This window comes from Sparus aurata, chromosome 3 (assembly GCF_900880675.1).
Source record: "Sparus aurata chromosome 3, fSpaAur1.1, whole genome shotgun sequence".
Lineage (NCBI taxonomy): Eukaryota > Metazoa > Chordata > Actinopteri > Spariformes > Sparidae > Sparus > Sparus aurata.
In genome coordinates, this window is record NC_044189.1 from 13,087,325 (window position 1) to 13,112,569 (window position 25,245).

The following is a 25,245-nucleotide window of genomic DNA, read 5'->3' on the forward strand; positions in this document are numbered from 1 at the left end:
GTTTACTTTTACCAAATGAAAGCAATCATATCTCATATGCAGTAGGTGCAGCAATGTTGATTTAAGCTAAAATCAGAATAATTTATCAAAATAAATTGGGAAAAACTTGGAAAAGAAAGTTGTTCAACTTTTGGCTTGTTTGAGAATCGGGGAGCTTGGCTTTGCTTGCTGTTGTTTGTTCTGCACACACTAACTTTGATATTGTTGTGTGTAAATACAGTTTAAGATATTAAGAAGTATATTTCCCTCATGTATTATTTGTAAAAGTCTTGAAATGAAAGAAAATGGCAGTCGTTGCATTTGCACACACTTGTCGAACATGCCTTTGAATAGATGCCCATCTGTCAGTCACTTGGGGTGATTAAAGCTGTTGTGCTGTCGACACCTACACCTACACAAACACCCCAGATCCATGCGAGGACAGCCCAGAAGTAAAGGGAGAAGAGGAATTGAGATTGAGAACGAGACACCAGCAGAGAGGAGGGAAGGAAATATATGAGGGCGAGAGGGAAGCAAGAGATTAACCGAGAGAGCTACATGAAAGATGGACAGATAAGGAGAGGAGCAGACAGGGGGAGGTGTGTCCCCCCATATCTGTTTTTTGTGTGTGTTGGTGAGAAAGAGACATATACAGAGAGTAGAGGGCAGCTAGAAGGAGCGAGGGATCAGAGGGAGGGACTCTCAGAACAAGAGAGAGCGAGAGAGAGGTATTGAAATGTGAACCCCTGATTAAGTTTGACATTTAAGATGACATATTTTGCATGCTGTTACCCCATTACAAATGAGTCCTACACTCTGTCAGAGTGTGTCTGCATGTGAGTCTATACGTGTGTGTGTGTGTGTGTGTGTGTGTGTGTGTGTGTGTGTGTGTGTGTGTGTGTGTGTGTGTGTGTGATTTGCTTGATCCGTGGCAGGAATGAATTGGGGGGCCCTGCTACACAACAGATGAAGAGTGTGTGTGTGTATAAGTAAGAGTTCTGGCATTGATTAGGGGCCTAGCAGGCAACTGAAAGCTTTTAGTCTTAAAATGGCAGGTGGACCCCGTCTTGCAGTGATTTTATGTTGTCCCCCCCTCTCCGTCTCTCCCTCCTTCTGTTTCTCCCCCCTCCTTCCTCCCTACCTTCAATTAGACTCCTGCCTCTGCAAAATCAATTCCAAGCTGTTTCTTGTCCATCCCCCCTTCCCAAAAAAAGAGAGTAACCCCTAGAAATGCTACCTTCGGCCGACTCTTTGCCCCCCTCCTTGTACCCTTCGCTCACATCCAGCGCTCACAAGCGGCGTGCACTTGTGGCAGATTCCTATTATTATCCCACCGCTCTAAATAGGCTTGGTTTCACGGACTGATCTGTTTTGTCTGTGCGGGTACTAAAACGGTCACGTGCGCGCTTTCATTAATATTTTCTTCAGCTGCTTTCATTCACCGCGACACGTAACCCAAGGCTACAAGCCATTTCAGCGTGACTGCCATTTTGTGCATCAGTGGCCTTCCTAGAAGTAATAATCTGTGACATTTTCATAGGAATAAATGACTGCTGAGTGATACACCGCAGTCCTGAAAGCTTTGACACCTCGCAACAACAACAACAGCTGGTGTCTAGCAGGTCCTTTCAGGGAAAATGTTTTTTAGGAACAGGAAGTGTCTGTGTGTTTCAGGTTTCTGGCAGCAACCTCCGTGGTATTTATTTGGAGTGAAATGCAATATTTCAGCAGCAGACCCTGGCTGTACACAGAAAAGATATGAATGCAGTGGCTTTTTAAATTGAAAGCCCAATGAAAATCACATTTTTGTTGTGCCAAATTATTGGACACATTGACTGTAGAGAGGAAAAAACTTTACAAACTGATCAATCAGTCAATCCACAGAAAATTAATCTGCAGCTGCTTTGTCAGCCCATCAATCAGTTGAGTGTTTTTCTTGCTTAAATGACCAAATGATTAATCGATTTGTAGCAGAAAAAACAAATAAAATCTATTTAAATGTTGGTTGCAGCCTTAATTGACTTGCTTATAAGTAATTTTGGGTATCTTGAGAAAATTATCGGAGCTCTTTACATGTTTCATCTTGCATACCAGGGCTGGGCGGTATGGCCTTAACATGACAATGTGATATTTTTAGACAATATTGAGATACACAATATTTATCTCCATCTCCAAATATCGATGCTTTATTAGCATGGACGAGATGCTGTAAGTGTGATTGATAAAGAGGCACTAAGCTAAGACTCTTCACTTTTTATATATAATTTCATATTGAATTCTATTAAAAATATGCAGTGAGAATTAAAAGATAGTGTGGCGTATCATTAGATGATTGCCTCGCAATGTATTGACTATCACAGAATCACGGTATCGCGATACTATCGTTATCCTCATTTCCCTACACGTTTCTATCAACACCTATGCCGTATAACAATATCCAATGTATAAAATGATATACTGTATAGTCTCAGATCACAGTAACGATATACTGATATATTGCCCAGCCCTATCGTATTTTGAACCCCAGTTCCAAAGTCATCATATGCTAACAGACATTGAGCATTGATGCTTAAAAATACACTGCCAATATCAATCTTACAAATCATATGAATACAAGCTTAAAACTGCTCACACATCCAAACTGCGGATTGAAAGGAAATAAACGAGGAACTATTTTATTAATTCAATTTGCTTAACTTAAAGTGACCACATTTAACTCAGTGTGCCATTAACCCTAACCGTAACATATACACACAAACTTGCTGTCAGTGGCTTCCATTCTTAAAATTCCTCGTCACTTTAAAAAGAAAAGGAATTCAGAAGAAAACATCTGGGAAATTATTTATTTGTGAAATAAAAATATTGGCAAAATAAACCGAGAACCCCCCGCTGTGTGCTGCTGCATGTTATTTGAGGGACGACCAGCTGGATGCCTGACCCGATGCATGACTCCATCGTCGTGTTTGGGACAAATTAGGCCCAAACTGTGCTCGAATCTGTTGAAAAGTTTAAATAATGGGAAGTTATTTCCGTTGTCCCACAGTAACTTTGAAGCGGGAGGAGAGGTTGCGTATGAAGTGCCCCGCTGCGGAAGCCCGACTGTGGCTAATAAACACTGTGCTGTTTCCAAAACTTCAACTCACTTCGGAGACTTAGGAAGTTTTAAAGTAGATGTTCTGAGGATGCTCGTTAGTATGTGGGGCTCATCTGCTCTTTGCCTCCTATCTTTTTATTCTCTCCTCCTTCACTCCTTCCTTTGCTCCTATTTCTGTCTATCCATTTCCCCAGACAATCTCTTTTTTTCTTTTTAAATGAAGAAAAATATTCTCTTTACAATTTAAAGCCTTTCCTCCCCTCCTCCCATTTACTTCCCTCACACTCTCCCTCCTCTCCTCAATGTACTCACACTTGTCCACAAATCTGTCTATCATTTCAAAACCTACAAAGGACATCATGAAGCAGAGGAAGATGCATTGCAGTACAAAAAGTTAGGACAGATGATGAGGAGCAGGAAACGTAGGGACAAAGACTGAGAGAATTATGAAGACACGGAATGACGCAGATCAAGAAAAGCTTTAGAGAGATCTCTCTGTGCAACGGGACCTTGCCTTTGGCGTTATTTCTTCATATGTTGCACATTAATCCTCTTGTTTATGAAAGATGGAGATGCCAACTACAGCTGTCCCACGGGGAGGAGAGGGGCAAAGCTATCTGAGAGCAGAAAAATGTGTGACTGAGATTCTGTATCAGTGACTTAATGATACGCATTTGCGGAATTACGGAAAAAAAACCCTTTTATTTGGTATTATGTGATGATCCATGACATGATTGCGTTGGAGTGGCACAGTATCGACGCAACTTAAAGGACACCTATTGTGCTTTTTATTCAGTTTATGATATGTCTTCTTATACATATACAAATGCTTTGAAATTTAAAAAGGCCAACAGAAGCTCCCCTATCCCACAGAAAACACTGCTCCTGAAATGCCTCATCAGTAGTCGAGCCTTTATATCTGTGACTTTGTGACATCGCACTCCGTCACCATGTCACACATTTGCATGATTTATGCATAGCAGGTAGTTTGGCATGAAAGAATTAATTTAGCACAGCCGATCTGTTGCAGTAAGCAATGCTGTCTCGGGCGTGTGTGAGCTGACCAATCAGAGCAGATTAGGTATGCAGGAAGATGGGCCTTAAAGACACAGGAGCCAAAACAGCATTTCAGACAGAGGGGGGATTTCAGCATTAAAGCATGTAAACCTGTTCTAGTAGTAACCCAAAAAATGGAATATACCTAAAAAGCGGCATAATATGTCCCCTTTAAATCTTTTAAGTGCACGACAAAAGATGGTAGAAGTTTGACATGCATTGTCATTTTGGTGCTGCAATGAGTTGTTGATCTGAGAATTCATTCCCACGATTTTTTTGTCCACCAAATGTTAAAGTTACCAAACATAAATGTCAAACATCTGCTCAAATGTGTTTTGTTGCTGTATTTTTGCAAACTGAGTGAGATTCAGACTGCCGGTTGGACAAAACAAGCAAATTAAAGACAACATCTCGGGTACATGGATATTGCAATAGCCAATTTCATTGTTTTCCGATATGTTACAGACTAAATGATGGTTGGACAAATGACTGATTCATTGATATTGAAATTTTTTTGTTGTTTTTGCAGTCCTAGTTGTTTACTTAGGGTCTAAAAATCACAAGTCTGTGGACAATGAAACGTTATTTGGTTATATCCAAAACTCTGCCAAGATGCAATTTGGATTCAGTTCAAACTTAAATGAGACAATATCAAAAAGCTGAGTGTAACAGCTGACCACCCTTCACAAAAGGCAAACAATGTGCCTTTTTCCTTATTTGCAGTCGGTCCCTGTCGGGAGATACCGGCATTGATCAGCTTTGGTTCGGACCCATCAGCAGCACAGCCCGACCAGAAGAGTTGTAACTTCTACCTGTGACATTTAACCTGCTTTAAGAACAACAAAACTAGGGGATAACACCACAATAATATACATTGCTATTTTGATAAAAGTTGCTGAACACCGAGCTACAAACATGTAACGCAGATTCAGCTCTCCAACATGTTTTCCCTTGGCCAAACATACTACCCACACCGCTCTTGGTACGTCCTTCAACAGGTCTCTGGGGGTGATTTTTGGCAATTACAGATAAAAAGCCTCACTGGCGTTTGGGCTAATTGTAGTTGATGGAAATGATTAACAGACACATTTATCCTGACGATGGCATTGAGGCCATTGTGGTGTATAGGCTTTAATTGTAGCTAGTAGCAGTAGTTGTTATGCGGTATGTTGTGGTGGGTTGTACCTAATTGTAGTTGATAGTAATGGTTCCAGTCTGTGTATACAGCCCGGAGCAGACAAAGGGCTGTGCTGCGACACTGACACACACACTCACACAGAGAGAAAGAAGAAAGAAAAAAGAAAACATACGGTACAGCCTTTCAACGCACACCTCGTCTTCTCGCCCCACGTCTTGGGGGCGATGCAAGCAACGCGCATTAGCCTGATTGTTGATTTCACGCTTCAGCGAAAATCATTCGTAATTTTTGCCTTATTATCGCTTTGATTAACTTTTCGCAGTCCCCGCGGAGATCGTACGGGGCAGATGGAAACACAGTTAGGTCAGTCAGTGCTTCTTAGGTCGGGATTTCAGCCTCATTGCTCTACCACAACGATCTGTAGTTTTCCACTGTGCGTGTGTGTGTGTGTGCGAATGATGAATTCTGACTGGGTGTGGTGAACATCAGATGAGATTTTCCTCCGCTCCCTGCGCTCGCTCACTCTCCCTTGCGCGCACACACACACACACACACACACACTCATGCAGACACACAGTGTGAGTGCCAGGGCTGGTCTAGGCGTGGGCCCTCGCAGACATAAATTGCTTGAGTTTAATAGTTGTATGGTAGAGAAAGGCGAAAGGAAAGAAGAAAACGTTAAAACACCCGAAAAGACGGAGAATTGGATTCGACAGAGAAAAGCAGCTGTCACTCGGCCATTGGCCCTCTCTTCTTCTGTGTTTGTGCGCGCGTTTTGTTTTCTCTTTTCTTTCCTAATCCACTAGATTACATTACAGAATATGGTCCCTTTTAATATGTTTACGCAAATCTTGATCTGTTTGTTTGCGTCCAGTTGATTATCCGCTTTCAGCCGCGTTCCCCCTTTCCCTCCTGAAGAGCGTGTGTGTTCTCTCTCTCTCTCTCTTGCCCTCCCGCGCTTTAACTGTTTGCAGTTTTAGCTATCAGGAAACAACAATAAGCGATTATCTCTGGCACTAACTAACAGAGCTGTCTCGCTGCCACGCACGTCATCAAACGCGCATTACTCACACACACACACACATATTGCATTGATCTAAAAGTGATCAGTTTCTGGCGTCTATCAGGCGTCTGTCGGGTTTCACTTGTGTTTATTACCAAACTCACACACACACACACACACACGCACACACACACACACACACACACACACACACTCATGCACGCATACAAACAACAGCGTATGGGTCAATGGGTTGACTGTGTTTACGACCGAATATGAACTGAACGACCACAAATAAACACGCACACACACACACATGCTAGGAAAGCACACACACACACACACACACACACACACACAATATCTCCGTCTCTCTGTCATGACTGTTGTGAACAATACGACCACAATTGTTCTCTTTTCAAACAAAAGGAACATTATGGTTTAACATAAAACACATGGTTGGTTATTTGATGGCTTTGTATAGTGATTATAAGGGAGGGAAGGGATGGTGGGAGGAAGAGGGACGACGAGGGGGAGGGAAGAAACAGAAAAAAAAACATTTAATGACGGAATTACTGTTATTGTTGCAATTATTCTCACATGTGAAGTTAAAAAAAAAAAGACTACAGAACATCGCGATAAGGAGCATAAATGAGCACGGTGGCGAGACGAGTTGAGGGAGAGCAAAAGGAGACAAGGAGGGGGTAAAATTAAGCAGGGAATTTGTTTAAAGGAGAGAGAGAGGTGACACAGGAGGAGCACGAGGGACGGTGAGAGATGAGAATTTGGGGAAAGCCAGAACGTGATCGAAAGAGACGCAAGAGACGAAAAGGGGAATTTGGAGGGCTGCAGGGGATGAATCGCAGTCCGCCGCCACCCTCATCCATCTTACTGATATGGGATGTGTGGTTTGATGTGGTCGTCTGTTAGCCATTCTCCCCGTCTCCCTCTCTCTCTCTCTCTCTATCTCTCCGTCTCCCCCCTGCTTGCCTCACCCGCTCCCTCCCAGCCCTCTCTGATATGGTTTGAGTTTTGATGTGGTCATGTGTTGAAGATTCTCACGGATGGTTTCCATAATGATAAAAAAGATTCACTCCCTGGTTTACAAAAAGGATAGAAAGTTGCACGTAAGGATGCTGCTAACACACACACACACACAGACACACAGACACACACACGCACACACACACATCCCAGAAAAGAACTCTCTCACAGCTGAGATGTTTCTGATTTGTTGGGGCTGTTTTTCTTTGACGAGGTTTGTGGTTGAGGATCGTCACAGATTTCAGCTTTCAAAGACAATTGTAAATTGAATCAAAGCGACTCTGTACACACGCATCATTGTCAGAAAAATTGTATTTGTGTGTTTTTGAGTTCTGCAAACACCTTGTATCTCTTAGCGTCTTGATTTTTTAAAGGATTCTTTCAAATCTGCTTGATATTTTCATCCCTCAGTTCCCTCATGAATGCATAAACAATACAGAGTCTACATGCTTTAATGTCAGCGCATCACTGAAATCTTTTTTCTGCCTCTTATTTGCCTTATCAGAGATGGTGAGGAAGAAGAATCCCCCTATCCGGAGTGTGGGAGGCGAGGAGGAGGAGGAAGAAGAGGGGAGGAGGCCAGCAGGAGAGGAAGAGGAGGAGGGAGAGGAGGAGGGGAGGGTAGGAGCAGAGGCCGAACGAATAAACCGACCCTCTGAGCCGGAATCCTCTGACCGGATCAGAGGAGATGAGGAGCAGGACGAGGAGGAGGGGGAGAGCGAGTGTGCGTCCTCATCCGTCTCCCCCTCATCCGTCAGCGAGCGCTACGGCAACGAGGAGAGAGGGGGGAGGAAAGGAGGGAGGGCAAAGCAAGGAGGTGCGACGTCGACCGACAGACCTGAGAGCCAGTCGGAGGCCGAGGATGGGGAGAAGGGGGTAGAGGAAGGAGAGAGGGGCGAGAGAGACAGGGGGGAGGCCGATCATCTCACAGCTCCTCTCCTCTCTGCTGCCCACCTTCTCCCCAGACAGGAAGGAGGGGAGGAGTCGACAACTGACACCCCTCCACTGTCCTCCAGCCCCTCTCCCAAACTCCAGGACTTCAAGTGCAACGTGTGTGGTTACGGTTACTATGGCAACGACCCCGCCGACCTGGTGAAGCACTTTAGGAAGTATCACCTGGGTCTGCACAACCGCACGCGGCAGGACGCTGCCCTCGACACACACATCCTGGCCCTCCACAACATGGCTCCCCAACACACACCTCTAGGTAATTACTCTGCTCTTAAACAGAATTTCAGTTATTTTTTTAGAACCTTTAGCCTATGTTTACATATTTTGTTGTGTAAATTACTAATAGGTACATAAAATGATGGTATTGGTCTGGTAGATCACTACAGGTGGCAGCTACAAGACAGGCAGCAAGTGCCTGTTTCTTGCCGCTGACAGGCTCCTGTCTTGTCTTGGTTTTTATTCTAAGCGTCTGACAACATTGAGGGAAGGATTCCTACAGAGAAAGACCTTCATGGTCAAGACTAAACCCCTTCATTCTTAACCAGAAACAGCCACTTTATCGCCCTCTTTAAAGCCACCAGACAAAAACAGTCATTTTACCGTGGCGATCACCATAAAACACACTTGAGACTCGACAGAAATGAGGACCTTGAGTCGCCCCAAAAGGATTTAGCTGCTGCCATTGCTGCCTGTTTCGCCGCTGGTGGCTGAGGCGATCAGCTGGATCAGTTCCAAGACTTTTTTGTACCCATTTAGAAAGAGAAAAATAGATATAGGGCCCTGGTTTCATAGTACTGGAATTACTTGTTAAATTGTTAAACATGTGCTGGAACTTATTGATTAAAATAAATGGAAGATATCATAGACCCATGCAAAAGGTCAAGAAATAAACACCACTGATTACCGGGCTTTGGGAGTAACAGAATGCATGAAACAGGATTATGTAATCAGCATACAGTTCAGATACATTCATTAACAAAGGGGGATTTCTAATAGGATTGCACTTTGAGAATAAAGAATGATATACACATGACAACAACAGAGAACGCAAGAACACACCTGTTATTTAGATTAAATAAACGTCAACGTATTGATATTCCCTGTCTTTGTTTGCATATGTTTGGTTTAGAGCGATCCAAAAGTAACAGAGGGTAATTGAGTTGCATTACTTTAATGTTTTGGTACTTGGATTACGTTAGCAACTACACTGTTAAAGTATCAGAATACATTTTTAAACTAAACCTCCCAACCATGCTTATCATGCTTTGGAGAAGCGTTGCAAGGGTTAGTTATTTGCCACAGAAAAAAAAATCTCAACCATAACTGTCCTATTGCCACCTCATTATGTATTAACATACATGCTTGAACCCTTCTAGGTTTATTGCAGAGTGACTAAGTTATAAAATTCAAGGAAAAACCGTGCTTTTCAAAACAAGTCTTTAACACACAAGTATAGAAGTTCAGATTTGTTTGATGAAGTCCTTTTTCTAACATCTTGAGTGCACATTTTTGATTTTTTGTAAGGTATTATTGTGCCATTTTTTTCAGTATGCTTGTAAAACTTAAACAATCAAAAATACTACAGGTGTTAAATTTCATTATTCACACCTATTTACATGAAAACACCACACGCAGAAAGAATAAATCACACGTCACATAAACAGCTTGCAAATAGTTCCCGGTGTGCGCAGGTGGCAACAGTTTCTAGCAACAAGAACTTGTTGATTGTTGATCTAAAAGTTTCTCCTCCTTCCCAGAAGTCAGACATGTTTCCTGGATGTTTGTGCCTCTGGCAGCCTGACCCGTGTTTGTTTGTCTGCTCCTGCAAGTCTGACCTCCTCCTTGTTTTTCTGCTCCCAGATATACAGGCAGGACAGGGGCAGAGGAACCAAGCCAAAGAGTTGGGGAAGACCAGACCAGATGTGCACAATCAGCAGCACAGGACGGTAATGATGAACGGCACATATGACGTACAGGTGAGCACAGGCCAAGGTCAAGAAATACAAATAGATGTACGTGGCGACGGTGCCCAACCTTTTTCATTCATACACTGAAACAACATGTGTACCTTTGAAATGACATGGAGCCGGCAGGAAAAGCTTTATGTTACCGACATCACTTCGAAAAACGTTGATCCAAAACAGGCGACGCGCTGATTCAGTTAACAGTTCAATATAAGCATTGCTCCTAAATCTGTAAATCCTGGCCCATAACTGAACCGACTAATTTATTGCTTCGAACAATCTGCAACTGATTTCTTACAAAAGGGTGTGTGTGTGTGTGTGTCTGTGTGTGTGTTTGTTTTGGACAGTGAGGTATTGTGCTGCAAGTTATAAAACTTTATAGACTGACAGATGGAAAAGCACAGAAAGGCAGACCAACAGGGCACCAGGCAGACAGCAAGGCCACACTTGTGTGTACTCACAATAATCAAGCAACCGCACACACTGGTACAGGTACACAGTGGTTGCAAATCACGCAGAGGCAATGCATATGTACACATGCATGCGTCTTACTGTGTGTGCATCATTGTTCGTGAATAAATAAATGTGTGTCCCGCACTAATAACTCATGTTTGCTAACTATGATCGTTGCAGCAGCCAGACAGTAGCTTAAAGAAAACATTAACTGCAACCCCAACATTCATTTACCTGCCTAAACAACTATGATGGATTGCAGCACGCTATGTTTTATTGTGTGTAGACTTCAGGAAGAGTAGCCGATACCTCAGTTGAAGCTAATTGGGATCCAAATAAAGAATAAACACGATTCAATGTTCAATGTGTAAACATCTTAACAAGGGTGATAGTGTCAGGTGTGAGCCTCTTTGCTGAGGAATTGCAGGATGAAGGCAGGAATGCCGCAAACTTAACGTTGCAATGAATATTTCCTTCTTCAAATGTTGTCCATGTAATGAAAGACGATTGAGGTTTACCTTGTAGTTATACAACCATCAGACCACGTCAAAAGTCATACTTAATTAACATCAAAGATCAGCCAGTTAATTCTAGGATTAAAAAAAAATCCCCTTCAACTATTAATATCACTTATTATTGCACTATAAATCAAGAGTTACTTTACTATCAGTGAAATCAACAGCTGTATACTGGTTAGAATAGAAAAAACCTGTAAAACCTGTGGTTTATCGTCCTTGTTATTGTAGACACGACTGTCTCCCGAGGCAAGTTTATTTATATAACACCATTTACAGTTTATACAATTGTCTCAGACACCAAATGCTTTACAGAGACATAGAAAAGCATTACAAAATAAGACATTAACAAAATCTTCTAATTGTTTTTTGATTAGCAAAATATTGTTATGGATGAAAAATATGTAAGTGACAAATAAGACAAAAGCAAGCAAATAAAGAGTCACACACAAGTTCTGGATCAAATGATTTAAGCCACAGTAAGGAGTTTTTTAGTGGACTTCAGGTATTTAGGAAGCTTGTCTCACAGGTGGGGAGCGTGGAAACTGAAAAGCTGCTTCATCTGGCTTGGTTTTAATCCCAGTGAAGCGACATGTAATGCCTCGGACACAAGTGTGTACACGTCTGCTACAAAGCTGGCTTTTTTTCCATCATGCACATATTATTAATTGCCTCGTAAACTTATGTAGATCTTCCTATGCTACTTTTAAAAGACTAGACATACTGTAGTTTTGTTCTAAAAAAAAAAAAAATCACATTTCGTGTTTTGAAGTAAATGTCTCTTTTGAACGCCCGTATTTAAATATAACCCTTAATATGGGTATTTTTGTGAGGCGGCAGGGTGTTATTTTCAAATGACCTTAGCTGAGACGGCGCTCCATCAGGTCACCAATTGTAAATGAGGCAGTCATTAGTGCCAAACTTATGTAGACGTTGAAATGCCATCCAGTTGCTTTTATAAAGCAGGATGATGAATCCGCAATTAGACCTCATCACATTTAATGAACGCTTACAAAGCTGATATTTCAAGTTTTATCGCAATATGGTCTGCGTTACTCTAATTCCATGTTTTTCGGGGGTGTTTGAGAAGCTGTCACATTTCTTAAAAAGTCACATTTTGAACAATATGCCAATCAAGAACAGGGCAAAAAAAAGCGTACATGAATTTCAAGTTTTTAAAATGGGCTTCAACTAAATACAGAGGAAGGAGTTTTGATTTTCAGATTTTCATTCTGTACGGTGCAGGTGTATATTTTCAGCACTTGGCTACGATTGTAAGGTTCTCTTTGAGTGATTCAAAGGAATGATTAATGATGATGAAGAAAACGAAGAAAAGATCTTTAATCGTTCCTTAATTAAGCGTTTTAGAATTTAGAATTGGAAACAACTCCAGTTTTGTTAACAGCTGGGTCGAGGATTAGGACTTTTGGTGTGCGCGAACAGTAGGGTTTTGTCTGAAAAAGCTTTCGACAAGATGATCTAATAAACGTAGCGTTTGTGTATGTGTGTGTGTGTGCGCGTGTGTGTATGTGTGCGTGCCCATATGTGTGTGTGTGCGGAGTTTCATTTCACTTTAACCAGGAGTCTGTAATGGCTGTAAGTCACGTAATGGACTCAGAAACACACATAGTACACACACAGTAGTCGAGCACCACACACATGCACGCGCGCGCACACACACACACACACACACACACACACACAGTCAGAAATAGAAAATCCAGTGGGCTTAAGTCGTCATTATGAAGAAAAAGTGAAAGTATATGTAAAAAAAAAAGCGAATGAAAGGGGTCTCTATTCTCTCCATCCCTCGCTCGCTTTTTCTCTCTCCCGCCCACGTTTGGAAAATTCCATGCTGTCATTTGCTAAGAGGAGATGTCCCGTCGACCAATGAGATTTCAGGAGAAAAAAGACTCTGGGAGGAGGGAGAGACGAGGGGGAAGAAGAAAAGTGCAAGAGAGAGAGAGAGAGGAGATGGAGGAGGAAAGAGGAGAAGGGAGTGGAGGAGACAGACAGAGAGAAAGGCATTGAAACCAGTAGTTATAATCGGCTGTTAGGCAGCGTAATGAAACAGCTGTCAGACAAGTTTAACTTTCTTCTTCTCCCTCTGTTCTCCAGTTGTCTCTCTCATCATCTGTCCCTCTTCCACCTTCTCCTTTGCCCTTTGCTCACTCTTTCTGACTTATTCCCTTTTTTTTTGCTCTTGCTTCTAAATCAGATTTTCATTCATCTCTCACCTCTTTCTTCTGTCCCTTTCTCTCTCTCCACTAACACACTCGTCCCGCTCGTCCTCTGCCTCTTTTCTGTCCCCTTTGCAGTCTTTGTGTCCCTCTGTCCATTCTGCTTGTGAAAATGACTTGATGCTTGGCTTGTGGCTCTTCTCAAATTGCCTTGGCGGGGTCTGTGCAACGCGAAGATTGGATGATTGCTGTTGTGAGATCACAGGCAGTAATAGATCTCATTTAGCCTTCTGAATTTATTCTCCTCAATGAAGCCAAAATGTACTGTCTCACATTTAAATGACTTCTCCTTCTTATGTCGTAGCACATATACATGTTTTAGTTTGTCCTTTTCTGCCAGTTTCAGATATTTCTGCTGAAGCAATAGCTCTCTATGGATGTAACTTCCTCATCTAAAAGAGACAGATGTTTAATGAGGGAGTTTTAATTGCAAAAAGGGAAAAAAAAGCTATTTCTACTGTGGTATTCTCCAAATCTGAGTCTCCAAGATTTATCGTGAGAATGCATTCGTATCCAAGTTCGTACAATAATGACAGAATCATCTGCACTGAAAGAAAACAAGCCAAATGCTTTATATTAAAAAAAAATCAAACCATACACCTTTACTCGCTTAAAGTGCAGCCTACCAGCTGCATTTTATTCTTGCCAAACCTCCATTACAAGTCTGCCAACAGTCGGCATTAAACCGCAGATCCGTGAAAAGACAAATCCATATTGTACAGTAGTAAGTCTAATGTCACTGTAAGACTTGCCAGGTTGCCTGCTCACCAGTATAGCCAGAAGCGCTCTATAATCACCTACAGTCGACGGGCCAACCTAATAAAAACCAGACGAGTGTCAGGTTGCTCGCTCAGTAATGCAAAATCTTGGCCGCTTCCACTGGATACTACAGTCGAGCCTGATGGATCTGTTATTGGTCAGTTAGTTTGACTTTCAGCAGCCTTTTAATTATCTACAGTTGCATACAAAAATGTTGGAATTGTGCTGTTTAGTGCTAAGAGCAGGTAAAGCACACTTTTCCATATTTGCAGCAGTCCAGCTTTATGTTTGAAGGATCATGTTACCCAAATACCTGCTGCTTAGAAATGAAAAATGACAGTGGTGGATGTATTTTGACTTTTACTTTTGAATTATATAAGTTATTGTAGGTACACTACACCCAAACATACACATCACAGATATATAAACGTATGATGTAAACTATAATAGACTAAACTATTGTCTAATGTCCAATTACCATTGGTATACTATAAAGTTTAAAAAGTTGAATTTACTTTAAAAAAAGTAAAAAAAAAAAACTGCTTATGGAACACTTACTGAAATAGACTCTTTGATTTAAGTTGTACAGGCTAAAACGACTTGAAATTATTAGTCTACTTCAGTTGGTAATCAATAATCAGTTTCCTCTATATTTTCTATACTCTATAAGGAACTTTTGCATATTTCACATTGTAGGTCCATCTTTTAAATATTAAAGATGTTTGGTTTGAGTCGAGGTTTAGTAGCATTTTATTGAATCTAAATCTTACACATAACTAAAACACAAAGATTCATGTTTCAGCAGAACCAGAGATATCACCTTTTTTTTATTCCAAGTGCTCGTCTTCCTTTTCAAAACATGGTGCCTACATTACCCACAATGCAACCTCGTCAATGAGTGAGGGAGTTACCCTCAAAGTGGTGTGGCAAAAATGAAGACACCAGATTGCAGAGAACACATGAGTCAGAAGTTTATTTTTATAAGCTGTTAGATGAGTATGTAATTAACTACAGCTGATATAATCTACCAATGGTAATGTTTGGAGTTAAACTAGCAAGAGTCAGCTGTCGGCAAATGAGACGTTTTTGACATTGCTTTGCTTTGAAAAAAGGGTTTGATAAGAGATTTGTTAGCGCTGTAGCTCAGTAAAAGTTATTATGTCGACCGGGAAATGGATCCAAATGGAACCAGCTGTCTGTAATCTTCCTTGTCTGTGGTAGCACTAAGCAAGGACCTGCTGATCTTCAAGTCTTAACCACATATGACTTATACAGAAATTGACTTTTAGTATTAATGTAACAAAACATTTTTGTCTTTTTCTCTCTTTTCTGCTCGGCAACAGGTGATGCTAGGTGGCACGCTAATTGGGATCGGCCGGAAGACCTCTGACTGCCAGGGGAATACTAAGTACTTTCGCTGCAAATTCTGCAACTTCACATACATGGGCAGTAATTCAGTAGAACTTGAACAACATTTCGTCTCCTCGCACCCAAATAAAGTCAAAACGCCGCCAACCACACCCCTGCTGGCGACCAATAACCTGCCAACGCACGACAACCAGATGAAGGAGCGGGGTCAAATCTTAGACGGCGCGGAGCAAGTCGCGGTTATAGCAGATGACGATTCTTTGGTCGGGTACTCCATCCCGGTAAGGGCGTGTTCTGATACGCCGAGCTGGGCGGGGGAGTCGGGTCGAGGTGCCGTGCAGGCATATTACTGGTGCAAGTTCTGTAGCTGGAGTTGTGAGTGGTCGGGGGGCTCGGCGAAGCTTTTAGAGCACTATGAACAAAGACACAGAATGAGCACGGGAGGCACCATGAGCCCCAGCAACTCTAATCCTGGGGGCATGGACAGAGAGAGGGAGAGAGGAGGGAGAAGGGAAGGAGGAGAGAGAGACCACATGGCATCCAAAAGCCGCAAAGATCCATCATCCAACACATCCACCACCAGCCAAGGTAATTAAACGGGAGAAAGTATGTTGAAATGTGGTGGTGAATTGTGTTGCGCATTTTTCAATAGAAGGTATCCACTCTAATGGGCCAAGATTAATGATCATGGGTAAAAAAAATTAAATAGTAATCTAATGATTTTTTTTTTCTGGTACTATAATGCTGCTTGACTTTGCTTTTCCTAGAAATTCGACTGGCCTCTACTTATTTCGCTGTAACAAGTTCCATAATCCTGCCTGACCTCTTCCTTTTTATTGTTTAGAGTTTTATGATGGTACTTGACCCTCTTTGTTATTTATCTGACACGTCCTTGTTTTTCCACTCCAAGGCCCAAACTGTTTTATTTAACAGGCCTTCGCTCTGCTTCCTCTTCTTCCCAGGAGAGCCAAACAGCAGCGACTCAGAAGCGGTCGTGACCAGCTACAACTGCCAGTTGTGCGATTTCCGGTACTCGATGGCCCACAGCGCCGATGTGATCGTCGTGGCGCCATTGCTGCTGCACTACCAGCACAACCACTCCATCCACCGATGTTGCATCCAGCACTGCATGTACTGTCCACAGGGGCTCTGTCAGCCGCATAAGCACCTGGGGGAGGTGAGATTAATAAACCATTGGAGTGTTTATTTCCTTGATGTTGTTTGTATTTGCTTGGCAGTCAGAAGGAGCAAAAAAAACATGAGCAGTTTTTGTAAGCGTTAGAAAGTGAGCTGGAATATGAAGAAATCTTAAGCTAATTGTTCCAATTTTCAACCTAGTTAAAATTCCCCTTGCTTCGCTCGCTCCACCCCCACACGCTCCCCCACCTTCCCGCGTGCCAGCTGCCAAACAGTACCGATGCAGCTGTTTTCAAATGCAAAGAGGACGGTTAGCAGCCAAGATTGCTGGTGGCGTCGTTGAGTTAATGATGCACATTTACCTCCACAGACAAAAACACAATTACATCAAAACTGAGATAAACATCATATGTCTAAATTCACCCCATTTGCACAGTTGCGTCAGTGAAACTTGCTTGCTTCTCGTTAACGAACGTTGTCTGATTTGTTTTCAAGGTGTCTCACCCCTTCGCTTGTCGGAAACCCACCTGCCCCAAATGCCCCTGTTCCAAGTTCCCCCAATCCACGAAACAGCAAGACGCAGTCAGCTCAAAACCGACCACCGCCACCTCACCCAGCCTGACCCCTCCCAATCCTAGAGGAGACCCCGGGGTGACTCTTCACCCCTCTAACCCCGCCCATCCTGTCGTCACGAAAGGTAATCAAAGGCCTACTTCATTTGCAACTTTTTATTTGCATGTCAGCATATTTCCCACAACATGCTCCTATGTTTTCTGATCCCCAGGCGTCACCCACTTGTGCGACCAGTGTGCCTTCGCCACCACCGACATCGACGTGTTGCTCCAACACTACGAGAGCTGCCACAGCCTGATAAACCTGAAGGGGGCACCCCCACATGTGAAGGCTGAGGATGAGGTCGGGGGAGAAAAGGAAGGTGGGAGAGGAGGAGGAGGAGAGAGGGAGTACTCTTGTACCAAGTGTCACTTCATCACGGAAGTGGAAGAAGAAATCTTTAGACACTACAGGTAAGAGAGTCTCCGCATGTAACTGATTAAATACTGGTGATTATTAGTACTGATATTGTGTATTCTTAGACATGAAAGGGTATTTAAAGGCTATAAGGTTGTAAGATACACAGGATTTCTGCCTTTCAGCCAACACAGCTTTTGTAACAGCTGAGTGTTACTTTCAATGTTACGATTGAATGTTCCAACGACTAGATGACGATGAGTATTAAAAAAAAGTCAGTCAGAAAAGTCAGAAAAAGATAATAAAGTATTGCTTGTGCCAGGATTCAAACCCCTTAATGATCTTTCTTTCCTTTTTTTCCAATCCCAAATTACCCAGTAAAGGCTGATCAGTCCCTAACTTACATATTCTTAAATAGAGTGATTTTAATTTCGAAGATGTAAAATCCAAAGAAAACAAGCTTTTAAAATACAAATCCGAGAACATCAAAATTAGAATTTAAAGAACAGTAAGCATTTGAAAAGTCAAAAATCCAGCAACACGTGTAATATAACAAACTATTGTTGGACCAACATGTGTATTTTGTTTTTATGGTAACGTGTTGTACAATGACCCACAAGCAGGAACATGTTGATCTTCAAGTGAAGTGGTTCTTTATAGTCCAAGTGTTGCCGGTGTTAAGACTCTCCGTGCGCCTTGGAAGCAGGTGAAGCTGAGCCAGAAATCCCAACTGAGCGATGAGCTTCATTGATAGATCCTGAAATAGATATTTGTTTCTTTTTCTGCTGTTTATGGGTCTCAGGAACAAGATCAGCACAAGGACACCATGACCCGCCGAGTTATCACGGCCTTAATCCAATCTTGGCATCAACTCTGTGAGAATCTAGTTATGTTGAGGACCTTTAGAAAAAATTATTTCAGCAGATGGGCGTTGCATCACTACCTTTTAAAGCTATTGTTTTCCTGTGGAACTACCCTATTTAGATACACACTGCTGTGTGTTGCCATATTGTTAATCACCTACATGTAAAAGGTCTATAAAAGAGTACTCTGCTGATTAAGCACTCCTACATTAACGTTGCCAGACTCACAATGGACAGTTTAAAACAAAAAAAAAGGGATCAAAATCGATGTAGCAGAACAAGATATATTGTGTTTTTTTTAAATTCCAGTCACCAACTTCTGTGTTGAATTCAGGGATCTTACACTACCCAGAGTGCAGCTCGCTCATTACAGTTCCTTTTGACATTTTAAGTGTGCTGTGCCAGTAGTTGAATTGTAGTTTTTAGTTTTCCCCAAATGATCAAATGATGCAGATCCTTCTGGAGCAACAAAAATACTTCATACAAATATGTCTAGCATACAGTAGTACTTAAAAAAAGATCTGTAAACAGACTTTGAAGTGTTTGTAACTGCTCTTTGCTGACTGTCCTTCGTTGGACAGCTTTCTCCTGGAGGATCTGCCTGGCAATACAAGACTTTGAGTTAAAGGTGCAGTATGTAAGAAAAGGACACTAATTCATACGTATTCATACGTAATTCATTCATACGTAAAACAAAGAAGGGGCAGGAGATTATTGGAGTAACCGCTAAATGCAACTAACTGGGACTGCCATTAGCTAGTTAGCTCAGTTAGCTGTGCAACTAGCTGTTTGGACTGGAAGCCTGGGGACCAGGGGTGTGTTGGGGTGTAAATCCCTAGCACAGGACTGATGGACCGGGGCTAACTGGTTAGCATGCTAACTTCAGTAGATATGTCTGCAAAAACCACACATAATTTCTTATTAGAACATCAAAACTGTTTTTGATTAAAAAAATGTTTGATCATTTTCAACTAGAATTCCCACATGTTTTGTACATGTTTACATGTTCCTACATGTTTTGATTTTTTTAAAAACTTTTTTTAATGAGACAGTAAATCAGTCAAACTTTTTTTTGCTTGCACATAGACATGTCTGTGCACAGCATGTGTACACCTGCTGAATAAGACATAAGCTCAGTTTCACAAATTGTTAAAGTCTGTATAGGTCAGTCTAGACTACCAATTTGCCTACATACCACACACAGAAACACACACACAGACACACACGTGTTCTCAAGGTTTTCAGTGACAGTGCCTGAAAATGACAGAGAAAGCTTGAGTATGTTCGGGTGGGGAGGGAGAGGGGTGGTGTGGGAAAGTTGCGTCTGAAGGCTGAGAAACTGAGAGATGGTTGTGTGAAATCATTTTGGCTATTTCATTATTGATCTAGATCGCCCATCTGGATTGCTTCTCGAGGTTTGCTCGCAAACAAACTCACAAACACAAAGTTACTCGTTCTCTCGAACACACACACACGCACAAACATAAAATTACAATCTGACGGAGCCGTCTCAGCAGGACGTCTGCCACAAATCAATGACAGATTAAAAAAGTTTGATTCATTTCAGGGTGAGAGCGGGGAGAAAGAGAGAGTGAGAAGAAGAAGGGATGTAGTGGTAGAGAGAGGAAAGAAGAGGTGAAAAAAGAAGGAGACTGCGTGGGGGAAGAAGAAACTGAGAGAAAAGCAGGGAGGAAAGTGTGGATAGAGGGTGACAAAGCGAGGGAGACAAAGAGAGAGTGGAGGGGATTTAACAGTCCACTCACGTCCTTAACAAAATCTAAGCTCTGAATCTCGGAGCTCAAATCAAATAAAACTGAAATAAAGCCAGAAAGTTTCACACCACCACTAAAATCAACCAGACCTAAAAGGATTCTGAGGCCAAGTTTTAGAAAACAAATCCAGGATTTAATTACAGGGTGCTCAGAACAAAGGCACGTAGTGTTTTGGGGGGGAAAAAAGTTACCAGCTGAGACCAACTAATCAATCTCCCTTATAGCTTCCACAACGTAACACCCTCGCCGAGGCTTTGACAAATGTTGTGATTGCTGAGAATGTGCATTATGCAATTACAATGCCGGTATTTTTCAGGCTATTTATGACGAAGCTCCGAGGGCTTAAAAATAAGATGCCAAATGAGTGTTTTCGTGCACAAACAGAACTTCAAACATTTTATTAAACAGAACAAACAGACTTATAAAGCTTATTCTCAAACGTCTTTATGTTGCAGAAATACCGCCATGCTCTGACTGGAATTATTAACATTTGTGTGTGCGTATGTGTGTGTGTGTAGACTCACAGGCTGGTGCTGACCTCAGCGCATATAAGGGTTTGTGACCGGTAAGACAGATTAGTTAGTTGAGAGACCTTGAGACTTTCAATGTAAAGTCCACAAACATGCAGGCTCTTTAGTCATCAATGCATTTAAATTGGCTTCCTTGGCACCAGTAGCAGAATGAAACTCTCATCTACAAATGTGAAGCTGCAGTCGAATATATTAACAAATTTAATGTGCGCTTCCATCATCTACATAGTCAGTTGCTGAAAAAAGAGACCTTCTGTACCAGCTACAGGCCTCGGCCCTGACGTACAGTTTATTGACTTCACATGTTGTATTGGAGAAATAAAAGTGAAGAGTTTTTTGTTTTGCCCTGAGCATTGCTAAGCAGTTTTTGTCTTCAGGATATTTTTTTGGACCATTTTTCCAAACAAATAAATTACCACGAGTGAGTTTCCCATAAACTCCTCATACTTTAGTAATGCCAGGTTACTTATTATTCTGAAAGACTAACTTTTCTTGGTGTAACCAACAAATAAAATAAATCTGACAGATACAATTTTACTTTACCAAAAACTTAGAAACATTTAGTAAAGCTCTTAAAAGCAGTGCATTCAAACTAGGTTTTTAACGGTATGAGAGTAAATATCACAACTTCACTGTGTCAGGATAATTGGTATCACACTATTATTATAATTGTTATTTTCCATTAAAGTATAAGTTCACCCAAAAATGAAAATCAAGCCATTGTCTGCTCACCCTTGTGCTGATGGAGAGGCAGCTGACGTTTTGTAATCCGTGAAACATTTCTGAAGCTTAAGAGCAGCATTCTCCTCGTCAACATGAAAAAAACGAAGCAAGAGAAATCATAAAACGGCTCCATACAGCTTGTTTGACATAATCCAAGTCTTTGGAAGCCCCTGTGATCCAAAACTGATCTGTAGGTGATATTTTCACCCTCAGCACACTGTCCTCAGGTGGAGCACGCACTAAACAACGCTTTTAGCTCTAAGTGAAGAGTTTGTCTGCTGAAAGGGTGTAAATATCATCTTTTCACATCAGCTTAGAATCTTGGGGCTTCGAGATACTTTACATCACGCTGGATGAGCTGTAATGAGCCATTTTAAGTTTCCATCTCCTTCAGTTTTTTAGGATAAATGCTGAAACGCTGTTTTGCTGTGAGGCTCCAGAAGCGTTTTGTGGACTGCAAAACTCCCACCGATTTTCTATCTGCAAGCGAGTGAGCAGATAATGACGCAATTTTCAGTTTTCGGGTTGAACTTATCCCTTAATGGCTTGAAAACAGACTCTTTTTGTGATTGACCCAACGCTTTCTTATAATTTCACAAAATGACAGACATATAAGCTTTTATATTTTAAAAACAATAATAGGGCAGAATTCTTAGCAGGGTATACCTAGAAAAGAGTGTACAGCTGCAGCCCTAATTCAGACGGCTTTGGCATTTATCATTTCAACACAAAATGAAATGTCCTCTCTGATTGTCCGAGGGGAAAAAATACTTGATTTTCTGCATGCGGGACAGATGCAGCTGTTGGTGGTTCTCAGGGTAGAGGCGCATTAGATGAGCACATATGATGAATGATGATTATCATGAATATGTGTGAGAGAAAGAAAGAAACGGTGAGTAAATGAGTCTGTGAAGTGCGCCCGTCCATGTGTGCATACACGTGTGGCATGAGTGGTGATGACAAACAGAGGCCGCTGTGTCTTTGTTCAGCATCTTGAGATATTTAAGTCTGTAAGGTACAAGGTGTACTTTACTCATACACACATATATTTTTCTACAACATGCCCGGATCATTTTGATCTGCTCAACTGGCAGTTTTTTTTGTTTTTCATCAGCTGATAAAGGGCAGCAGATCACATATTCGGAGAAAAAGAGGTTTAAAACAATGGGGAGAGACGAAGAAGAGATATTTGATTAGACCTGCATGCCATTAACACTTCAGTAGCTATCAATCTTGCAAAAAACACATCAGTTGCAAGAGGGTAGGTGTGATCTTAAAAGTTATATACCTGGATATGTCCTTAATATTTGTGTGGGTGTGTTTTTCTTTCCTCTCTGCGTGCAGAATAGTTCTGGCAGGTTCCTGAGCAGAACCCAAAGGGCATGACAGATGCCGGAACAGAAACACGGAAATTTGATTGTTCTTTGACGTTTTTAATGACATTTTTGACACTTTCCAGCGTTATAAATGAGCAGTTGTGGCAGTAATGAGAAGTCGCCGGTGAGGAATACGCAGGAGGAGAAATGCTTTATTTGTTGTTCTGTTATTTATTTTCAGGAAGATTTATATTCATGTGTTTGTGAATGTATATTTTGACAGCTCCTAGTTAATGTTTTTCCTGTATACCTAAATATAAAGAAGCTGCCCATAGCAGGCTCCCCCAAAAGCCACTGCAAACGGATCCAAGTTCTCGGTATAGATGCCCGATTGATTTTGCTCGCTGGCCCGCACAAGAAGCACCAAAACAGTCCTCTGAGCCCAGAAAAAACCCAGATGCTGTGTACCGTATATATTGGCGGTCATTCAGGGCCTTGCCAGCAGGAAATGAAGGTGGTTTGTTGATGGCTGATACATTTCATGTCATTCAGATTCATTTACATTCCCCACAGTTTGGTCCTAATTCACGGTGATTCAGTGGAATACTGAGTCACTTACTGGCAACGGGCTGGGTGAAACTTTACCTGAGTGTTTTTGAGGAAATGCACTTTCAATTTAGTCATTCAGGGAGTGGGGTTTTTCTTTTTGGAAATGTGATCAATTTAGCCACTTTTTCCTCATCTCATATACGGCCCAATAAAAGCTATTAGAAATGAAAACAAAACCAGGTACTTAAATCGTAATACTTATGCTCAGTCTCGTTAGTTTTACTGTTCTGACTTCAGTGTGACTCACTCTCTCATTGACAATCACCTCTAATGAGCAAATCGTTTTTTTTAGGAGGTCACGTTGGCGTCGTCGACAAACCTGAAATAACTCTTTTTATGTATATGTTTAAACGGTTTTATAATGTCAATTCATTGCCGACCATTTCCAAAATCACAATGAAAGTAAACTTTTCCGACTCCTTTGTACTTTTTTATATATATCGTAGTACAGCATTTAATTATTCGTGATCAAGTTGGATAAATCACTCATGGCTTTTTTCCTCTCCTTGCAGGCGTGTCCACGCATGTTGCCGTTGTCGACGCTGTGACTTCACGGCTCCTGATTCGTCCGCCCTCCTCGACCATTTTAACTCAGCCCACTGTCACGAATCCTCCCCCTCGTTGAGCTCACTGACAACGACCTCCTTACCCACCTCACTGACGCCATCGTTAACACTCTCGGCCAACGGCTGCTCAGCTCCCTCCACCTTAGCCATCAAGGAAGAAAGCAAGGGGGATCTTCGCCTCCTCTACTCCCTCGCACCACCCGAGGGACGGCTGGCAGAGGGAGGCAGAGAAGAGGCAGGAGGGGTGGTAAAAAGTGAGGGAGGTGAGGAGAAAGAGAGAGAGCGTGAGAAAGGCTGGGTCCTCGGGGAGACCAGAGGACTGGGTGAAAGAGGAGGTGAGCAGGCCCATGGTTTACTCTGGGTGCCCAAGGAGCGAATGGGACCCGAGAGAGGGGTAGAAAGAGGAACAGGAGGTGGGAGCCCTTCTCTTTTCCCCTCCCCCCTGTCACTGTCGTTTGTTTCAGCCAATCACGAGGCCTCGCAGCAGAAAAGAGGCGTGGCCTCACCTAGCATGGTTTACCTGGGAGACACCAAGTCGTTTTTGGGAGATACCAAGTCGTTTTTGGGAGACGCCAAGCTCTACGGCGGTGGGAGGCCGGGAGGAGCTGCTGCAGGTGGAGGCGGAGGGGAGAAACAGGTCCAGATGGCCCCTCAGCAGTACACAGGAGGAGGAGGGGGAGGTGGCGGAGGAGGTAGCGGAGGCGGAGGAGGACAGGAGACGAAAGGAGGAGGCGCAAAAGAGGAGTCCCAATCCCTTCTACGGGTAAGGTGGAACACGTGCACCCCCCTGCTTCACATTCAGCTCATTTCTCTGATTGAGCCTAATTTTTCTTCATTTCCTCTCTCACACCCCGATTTTAGCCTCTGACTCTCTGAATGAAGACCTCTGTATCTAGATCTCTGTAAGCAGATCTGACCTGCTGAGAGCATTAGTCGTCATAGTGCTTCTATTAATACGCCCGTATCTTCCTTTCCTTTGAACCACATGTGAGGATTAGACCTCATGCAGAGCGCGGCGACAATGAAATCTGTAATTCTTCCGTCATTTAGACCACTTATGCAGATTCACGTTGGCCAGAAACGTGGGTGCGAGTGTGTGCATATCTGTGTGAGTTTTTGTCCGTGTGTGTGTGTGTGTGTGTGTGTGTGTGTGTGTGTGTGTGTGTGTGTGCTTCCATGACATAATTTCCTTTCCC

General features: G+C 42.3%; 1 protein-coding gene across 4 annotated transcripts in view; it reads left to right on the top strand.

Moving 5' to 3' along the window:
- Window positions 1-25,245, top strand: part of trps1 (trichorhinophalangeal syndrome I) — a 125,086-nt gene that overhangs the window by 46,633 nt on the left and 53,208 nt on the right. For all 4 annotated transcript variants that reach the window (XM_030412587.1, XM_030412586.1, XM_030412589.1 and 1 more), the window contains exons 3-9: window positions 7,820-8,521; window positions 10,126-10,241; window positions 15,540-16,152; window positions 16,527-16,741; window positions 17,197-17,398; window positions 17,486-17,726; window positions 23,996-24,812. In XM_030412587.1, the coding sequence (XP_030268447.1) occupies window positions 7,820-8,521; window positions 10,126-10,241; window positions 15,540-16,152; window positions 16,527-16,741; window positions 17,197-17,398; window positions 17,486-17,726; window positions 23,996-24,812 (2,906 nt within the window). The remainder of the gene's footprint in view (window positions 1-7,819; window positions 8,522-10,125; window positions 10,242-15,539; window positions 16,153-16,526; window positions 16,742-17,196; window positions 17,399-17,485; window positions 17,727-23,995; window positions 24,813-25,245) is intronic.